Below are 8,539 nucleotides of genomic sequence, written 5' to 3'. Positions count from 1 at the left end.
TCTTGCCTTGAATTCTTATTATGTGGGGTTTGTAGACTTTGGGACTTTGGTCTAAATCAACTCGGTGTTTAGATAAGATTTTCAAACTACTTATAGTGCTATAACTGAAACGTGGTTCTGGCTTGATCCCATATACTTGAAGGTTATAGGTCATTGGTTGTGATCTCTTCTTAGCGAGAAGGCCAGTCCATAATTTTTAGGGAGCTTGGGAGATATTAGGCAGATATCCTGAAACATATAATTTATTGGTTACATACAGGAACTGAATGGTGTATTTAACCAAAAAATATTTTGGTGATTATCACAGCAGTGTGTTGAGCTGCTGTGAGAGGAGCGACCAGCACTTCCATTAATTATTCTATTGTTTTCTTTATAATATGAATTTACTATTAGTATTACAATTCTACAACCACACATATGGATTGGTAATGGAATGCCATGCTTAGCAGACCATGTCAGGACTGATTAGCGGAAATTTTTGACGTCTTGTAATTGCTAGTTGTAAAGTTCTCTGTGCTTTTGCTTCATCTGCCTCTCCTAGAAAATGCAAATTTGTTCTTGCTTTGTGATTGTGTAAATGTTTCCTTCGGTTACATGATTGTAGACATATGCCAAAACATTCTTGCTTTCCCTTTATATTTGTTCTTGCCTTTTGCTGTGCATGGCTCATGAATTGTAGTGTTTATGCTACTTTATCATTCTTTCCTGGTTTCCCTTCAATTATCTGGTGGTTTTCTGAGTGTTTTAACTGTTGTTTATGCAGGTGGTCTCTGCTAAAGTTATCCGTAACAAGCAAAGTGGACAATCTGAGGGTTATGGATTTGTTGAGTTTGTTAGTCATGCAGCTGCAGAAAGAAACCTACAAGCATATAATGGCACTGTGATGCCTAATAGTGAGCAACCCTTTAGACTCAACTGGGCATCTCTCGGGTCGGGTGAAAAACGTTCAGATAATGGTCCTGAACACACTATCTTTGTTGGAGACTTGGCAGCTGATGTCACTGACTATATGCTTCAGGAGACATTCAGGGTCAACTACCCGTCAGTCAAGGGTGCAAAGGTTGTGACTGATAGGGTCACTGGGCGCACAAAGGGTTATGGGTTTGTTAAGTTCGCTGATGAAAACGAGCAATTGCATGCTATGACTGAGATGAATGGCAAGTTCTGCTCCACTAGGCCTATGCGGACAGGTCCTGCAGCTAACAAGAAGAGTGTTCCTGGTCAGGTGCAAGGTATGTTCCAACATTATTGTTACTTGTACTGGATACATAGATATATTTTAGAGCTATTAAGAAATGCATCTATCTTGCAGTTGATTACATATGTAATCAAAGGTTTTGAACCTGTGCTCTTGTAAATTTGTCATTAAGTGCTTTGACAATTTGAGTTTTGTTGGTTTGAGGATGATATAGATTTATTTTGGGGACAAGTGCTGGTTTTGTTCTAACCGCTCTTGGTTAAACAGTAGTTTTATGTTTGCTTTCGTTCCTTGAAGATTAGCACCAGCTTTCAGCATCTTTTCCTTCCATTTGTTAAAGACATCCCTTGAAATATTAAATCTCATTAAACTCCGGTTGTCTCGAAGCAGGGTGAATGGTTGGAGGCTCTATCATTTTGGAGCCTGGAGCTTGTTTCAGCTGAAATGAGTACCCTTTAGTACGTGGTGTTGTGTAAGTCAGTTCATTAAATGTGGTTAAATTTCCATTACGTCGGATGCTCGTGGCATTAATTTTTTTATTTTTCCAGTTTCTTCCTTTTACCATTACACTTTCTATCAGTTTATTTATCTTTACATATCAGCCATTTTACTCTTCATATTTGGTAGCCTGCCACGAGTCACTTTGATCTTCAGTTTTCCTCATAAGCTTTTCATAGTCCAAGTTCCTAAATTTAGTTAATAAGGTCCTGTGTATCCACCCATCTTTACTTATCAGCCATTTTATTCTTCTCATATTGTACAAAATATCCGCGACAGAGGAGAGGGTTGTTCCCACTCACCTTCATACGGTAATGCAACCATAACATGTCCCTTTAGGTATACCAGGTCATTGTTTGTTCTGCTTCCTTGTTTTCACACTCTTATCAACAATTTCGTTGTTTCATTATTTCCTTTAAGTTCATATAGTTGGTTGTACGTTTTACCACTAATATATGAATCTGTTTCTCTTTTATACCTTTCCCTGATTGCTAAAGTTCTCTGAGAGTTTTATCGAGTTGTTAAGGGATGTTTAGGCTGGTTTGTAGGAGTCTGTCCCGGATGATCTTGCAATTGGCTAATTTTTATGATGGTGTTGGACGGGGTATGGATTTATAGTGTTAATTTGATTTGCATGTATTAGTGATTATGAGATAAATTTAGGTAAAGGTAGTACACCGCGGGATATGTGGTTGGTCACCTCACAAGCTCAAATCCCGTTGATTAAATATTTTTAATTTTTTATTGTTGGTCAACTGCTCTTTCACTCTCTTGTATTGACATTTTTTTTGTCCATATTGTTGGGGGTCCAATTAAATTAAGTTTGTATGGATGCTTCGCCTCTCTTCTTCTTCGGAGGTAGTGGTATGGACTGCGTACATTCTACCCTCTCCAGACCCCACTAGGTGGGAACACACTTGGTTTTTTGTTGTTGTATGGATGTTTGAATATTTATACCTGATGCTTTTCTTTTAATTCGTTGAAACCCATATGATTAATGAAGTAACTATGGCTCAGGTTGTCTTTCTTATCTCTTGAATCAAATACTATATTGAACAGTATATTATTCTTTTCAGGTGTCAGCCGTAACAAATCTTTAAACTTATTTGTATTAGCATAGCGCAAAAAAATATTTTTATGCTTTTAGCTGTGCAAATGTATTTGTTTGTTTGCCTGGCCTTAATGATTTAAAGGTTTATGAATGTCTATTAATTTTTGTTTCCACCTCTTTTCATTTTCTTTATAATATTAGGAGTATTTCTTGTAAATGGATAAAGAAAGTTAATCCGCTTCTACTCTCACATATGCCTTTTACATTTGCAGCTTCTTATCAAAGTACCAATGGAACTCAAAATGAGGATGACCCTACTAATACAACTGTTAGTACATTTATTTATGATAGTGTTTCACTGTTCTGTTTGACTTCTACTCATATGAAATTGACATTACTTGCAGATTTTTGTTGGCAATTTGGATGCCAATGTGTCAGATGACCATCTAAGGCAGGTTTTCAGCAATTATGGACAGTTGCTTCATGTGAAAATACCAGTAGGCAAACGTTGTGGTTTTGTTCAATTTGCTGACAGGTACATTTATCTTCATTCTGGAGTTGTATGTTAATTTAACTGTAATAGTTAACATGGGAAAAAATCTTTGTCGTAATGGCAGGAGTTGTGCAGAGGAAGCTCTACGAGCATTGAGTGGAACTCAGCTGGGTGGACAAACTATCCGCCTTTCATGGGGCCGTAGTCCTTCCAACAAGCAGCAGGTTAATACTAGTGTCTAAACATTATACTTTGACTTCTGACACCAACCTTAATACATAAATCTCAAATAATGATGTTTCGTCTTTGGGTTTTGCAGCCTCAGGCTGACCCAAATCAGTATGGTGGTTATTATGGGTATACAGCTGGATATGATGCCGCCGCTGCATATGGTTATGCTCAACCTGCTCAGGATCCAAATCTTTATTATGGGGGTTACGCTGGGTATGGAAATTACCCTCCACAGCAGCAACCACCACAGGTTTTGCCGTACCCTTTCAGCAACTTATTAACTACTACAAATTTTAAGTTGCAGTCTTACTTAGAAGTTAGATTTAGGAGGAATACATTTTCTTATTTTCTTGTGTTCGTTTTGTTAAAAATTTTGGAAAATATTTTCTTTGGGATTACAAGCTCTTTGAAAATAAGAAAATGACTTCCTTAATTTTTAACAAGCGGTATTTTCTCCTCCCACCCGCTCCAACCACTCATCCCCACCACCAACCTCCCAAACTCCACACCACACCAGCACCTTAGCATCCCGCTCCTCACCACAAACACCCTGCCCTCCCCCCCTCCCCACTCCCCCACAGCACCCATCACCCTGCTCCTATCCATCCTCTCAGATTTGTGTTAAATACATAAATATGCTTTTAGGATAATATTTTCTGTCTTGAGGTCACATGTTCAAGCCTTGAAAACAGCCTCTGGTAGAAATGCAAGGTAAGGTTGCGTACAATACACCCTTGTGGCGGGGTCCTTCCCGGACCCTGCACATAGCGGGAGCTTTAGTGCGCGGGGCAGCCTTTTTTTACTTGCATACTGAGCACAATAAAATAAGAGACCACTTGTTTTCTGGAAAACGTTTTCCTCCATACCGAACATACCCTTAAAGAAAGAATTTACAAGTGATCGATTCATGTACCTATGTATGCATATTGTTAATAACTTGTTGCTATTCTAATGTGGTTGTGCAGTGATCTGCTGGTTAAAGGAGTCGCTGATAGCTTCCTAGCTTGGTAATGCAACGATATAGGCATGGATTCGAAGTTGCATCAGATTAGTATAAGATAGCTGTTGTAGGCTGGTTCTGGAAGATCATCATGGTTGTGCTCAATCGTCACATACTTTTATTAGTTATCTTCTGCCTTTTCTAAATTGGTTCTTTATTTTTCTTTTTGGTTTGCATTTTTTTTGTTTATTTCATGTGCCCAACTTGGTTTTCGATATTGTTACTTGTTTTTTAAGGCTCAAGGTTTATACTTAACGAGGGGTAAAACGTACATTGTAATCTGCTATGCTCGTATAAGTTAAATGCTTCTAAATTATAGCCCCTTTATTTAACCTTGAAATCTATGTCATATTATTCTTACTGTAATCGTTAGAATTTGTTTTGTGGTGGTGATTTATACCTTCTTTGGAGTATAGTCTACGTAATAAGCATCCGGTTTTAGTGAACTTGCTGGAGGTCACGGGTTCAAGATGTGAAAATGGCGGACAATAAACCCTTGTGGTAAGTGCATCGGAGTGCCCTTTTTTGTCTGGTAAAATTTATCCTGTTGACTTATAGTTTTGGTGAAATGTTTTTAGGTATCTTTTTATGGAAAATGACGTCGCTGTTAATTTTTAGTTGATAAATATGAATATATGGGTAAATTTTTGTTTTGAGAAAAACAAAATCACTTATTTTGTGAAAAGTTTACAAAGTTAAATTTAAGAATTGATAAAGTAAATTAGAAATTACAATTTATGCACGCTCATTATCTCGTTATGCGAGTTTAACCTATAATATTTTTAAATATATAACATTAATCTATTGAAACAAGTGTTCAACTAATTAGTAGAGGAATAAATTGGTGACAACGTCCAAAACAAAAGCTGTTACTCTACTGAAGTAGATTTTCAAATATGTTGATTTTCATTGCTTGACCAAACGTGCCTCCAGTATCCACAACAAATGGATGATCACCATTGCTCATTTATATATTTTTTAAAAGGAATGGTATTTTCTTGAGCAACATAATGTCTCAGGTTTAGTTCTTCCAATATAGACAAACTTGATACCTGTTACTGGTGGAAGGTTGTAGATATCCCGCGGTATTCGTCGAGGTGAAAAGAATTGTATTTTCTTGAGCACCATGATGTTTCAGGTTTAATTCTAAAGTTACTTGATACCTGCTAGTGGGAGATGGGAGGTGGAAGGTATTCCGTAGAATTAGTCGAGTTGTGTATAAGCTGATCCGGACACCATAATTATCGAAAAAAAAGAATTGTATTTTCTGGGGTCTAAGAATGGATTGAATAGGTATGATCAATCCATTCTAACTAGAAAAATCAAACATTTGCATTCCCCTTTGATTTTTTTTTGAATAGCCTAATGAGATATATCTTCTTCAAATTTCGTTAGTAAATTAGGTGGACGTGTGGAAAGAACGATTAATTCTATCCCTCGATAAATAAAAAGACTACATAGCAATCCCAACAACAATAATATACCTAGTGAAATCCGACAAGTGGGATAGCAATTCCAAGGTGAAGTAAAATCTAACCTAATTGGAATATCAATGTTGTAGCTAACTCTTAACAAAACAAAAAGAAATAGAGAGACCAAAACAAAAACTTTGGAGCGTTGCAGGCTAAACTGCTGTGCTGCATATTCCAGCCAGATAGCGAGCGATCACTCGACAATGAACACTAACTGAAAGCGGCCGTGAATGAGTACCTATCCCTTACGGGAATCTAACCCGTGTCTTCGACTATTGTGAACCTAACACAAGTTTATCATCACTAAGTATCACTTGCTTATTCCCTTTCATGTGAAGTTTCTTCCTTTCCTACAACCTTAACTTCTGTTCCAACATCAGTACTTTGTTGTTCCTTGATATATGGAGAATTTCGCCTTTCCATCGCAAAGTCCGGTTGGTCACTGATTGATTCTTGATGCAGAACTTGAGTGTCACTAGTGACATTATGTTTAGGCATGTCAACATAATGGTGGACTTCACTTTCTGCTGCTACTGATTCTTGTGCTACAGAATCTAGTTCAACGAATGGCGTAGTTTGGTGGGGTTGACAATCTTGATTCCCCGGTTGAAGCTCCGGATTGATTTTTGGAATGAGTTGAGTTTGAGCATCAATAGAAGGAGCTCGATGGATCTCGAGCTTCTTTAGTTCACTATGAACCAACTCGCTCGGTTGAAGTAAAGTTCCACGATTAGAACTGTTCTTCTCCGCTTCAGATTCAACCTGTTTTTGATCCGACCCCATCTCTTGAGTACCATCGACAACATTACTATGATGAATTTTGTCGTTTGAGCTGTTGAGATTAGGATAGACAAGAGTACCTGGCTGAACTATTGAGTTCATAAGTTGGTTTTCGCCTTTGCTACATTTACCTTGTTCTGATGCATTCAACTCGACACCTTCTGCTTGGTTCGCGACTTCAAATGCCTCCATCACCTCGTCTTGTTCAACCATCCTAAGGTTTTCCAATAGCGGCGTAAATTGTGATTGATTTTTGATCATTTGATCTTGATTAGCACGTTGATCATTATGTACTGATGCAGAATTAGGCAATGGTTCAGAAGGCAAAACTTGTGCCGGAGACACATGTAGCTGATCTTGTATAGTCACAACTTGACTTCTGTGATGCATTTTAACTTGTGGCGCGATGTCATTTGCTGCTGTGATTGGAGAAAATCGCCCCGGCTCAAAGACTAAACCGCGGAGGGTGGTGGCACTGTTACCGATGTTAATGGAAAGGAAGTAGCCTGCATCAAAAGAACCATCAATGACACCAGAAACTACTTGTCCCAACATGTTATTATGATCATCAGTGCTATCTTTTTGGCTCATTTCTGGTGCTGGAGTTGTTGGAGTTTGCAAGATCATTCTTTTAGCTGGACCTTCATCTCTCCGAGGGCGACCGCGCCTTCGTTTTGCTGGAAGAATTGTTGGAGCAATGGGATGATCTTGTTGATTTTGATCATTCATTGTGTGTAACTCCTTTGAGGAACTTCACAAGCTACATTTGATAGAATGAAATAATTTTGTATCGACTTCAAACTCATAAAGTTCAAATCTTGAATTTCCGTATAGTTCTATGCACGTGTCTATCTACATGCAGCGAATGTGCATGCAGAGTCAGGATATTCATTAAGGTGATTCAAAACTGAAAAAAGTAAACACACGAAGAAACCAAATTAAGGAGATTCAACATCTACTATGCATACATACAACAACATATCTAGTGTAATCTCATAAAGACGGGGCAGAGAGTCTGTGATCGATCCGAAGAACCACTCTCAGATATGATTCTACTCCTCCTTCATACTATCATGAGATTCTTGCCCGGCTTTCTTTCGGCTTAAGAAGGTTGCGGTGAGAATGAGAATCACTTCGGAACTCTAGGGGAACGGGCGTTTTAGGGTAGGGCGGGATCTAAAAGCTCTCCAACATGGTGCGGAGCCTTCGGCCGTGAGAGACTGAGAGGGTGGATGTAATAGGAGCCTCGTTGGACTTTTACGGAGCTCGGCCTGTTGTAAGTGCTGTTGGAGGAGGGTAGAGTGTATATAGACCTTACTCCTGCCTTGTGGAGGCATAGACAAGTTGTTTCTGAAAGACCCTCGGCTCAAGTACTGCAACAAAGCATCTAATGTACTTCATGTATGTTTATCTATTATGCATACATACATAAAGAGTAATTTTAATCACGTATAAACAGTATAATTTTTTGGCGAAGAGCCCCCTTGGCCCTACCTTAACTCGAAGGACCAACCATACACTATCTTATAGTCTGCTAGATCTTGAATGAGAACAACAATATAGCTAATGTAATCCCACAAGCAAAGCCTGAAAATGGTACATATATATATACTAGATCTTGAATGAGAACAACAATATAGCTAGTGTAATCCCACAAGCAAAGCCTGAAAATGGTACAGTGTACACACATTTTATCCCTACCTAGAGCTAAATTTTAAACGGAGAAGATATAAATGAGTCGTAACTCACAAGATTTTTGTATGTGAAAAAAAAAAAAACGAAAAGAGGTTCCATTTAGTTATACAAGGACAGAAAT

At 38.2% G+C, this 8,539-nt stretch overlaps 1 protein-coding gene across 1 annotated transcript in view; it reads left to right on the top strand.

The window, feature by feature from the left end:
- Positions 1-4,811, top strand: part of LOC107868298 (polyadenylate-binding protein RBP45) — a 10,301-nt gene extending 5,490 nt beyond the window's left edge. The window contains exons 2-7 of the mRNA XM_016714955.2: positions 764-1,232; positions 3,020-3,075; positions 3,152-3,282; positions 3,365-3,464; positions 3,560-3,721; positions 4,437-4,811. Coding sequence (XP_016570441.2) covers positions 764-1,232; positions 3,020-3,075; positions 3,152-3,282; positions 3,365-3,464; positions 3,560-3,721; positions 4,437-4,439 — 921 coding nt within the window. The 3' untranslated portion in view covers positions 4,440-4,811. The remainder of the gene's footprint in view (positions 1-763; positions 1,233-3,019; positions 3,076-3,151; positions 3,283-3,364; positions 3,465-3,559; positions 3,722-4,436) is intronic.
- The last annotated feature ends 3,728 nt before the right edge of the window (positions 4,812-8,539 follow it).

This window comes from Capsicum annuum, chromosome 4 (assembly GCF_002878395.1).
Source record: "Capsicum annuum cultivar UCD-10X-F1 chromosome 4, UCD10Xv1.1, whole genome shotgun sequence".
Lineage (NCBI taxonomy): Eukaryota > Viridiplantae > Streptophyta > Magnoliopsida > Solanales > Solanaceae > Capsicum > Capsicum annuum.
This window is presented reverse-complemented; position numbering and strand designations above follow the sequence as displayed.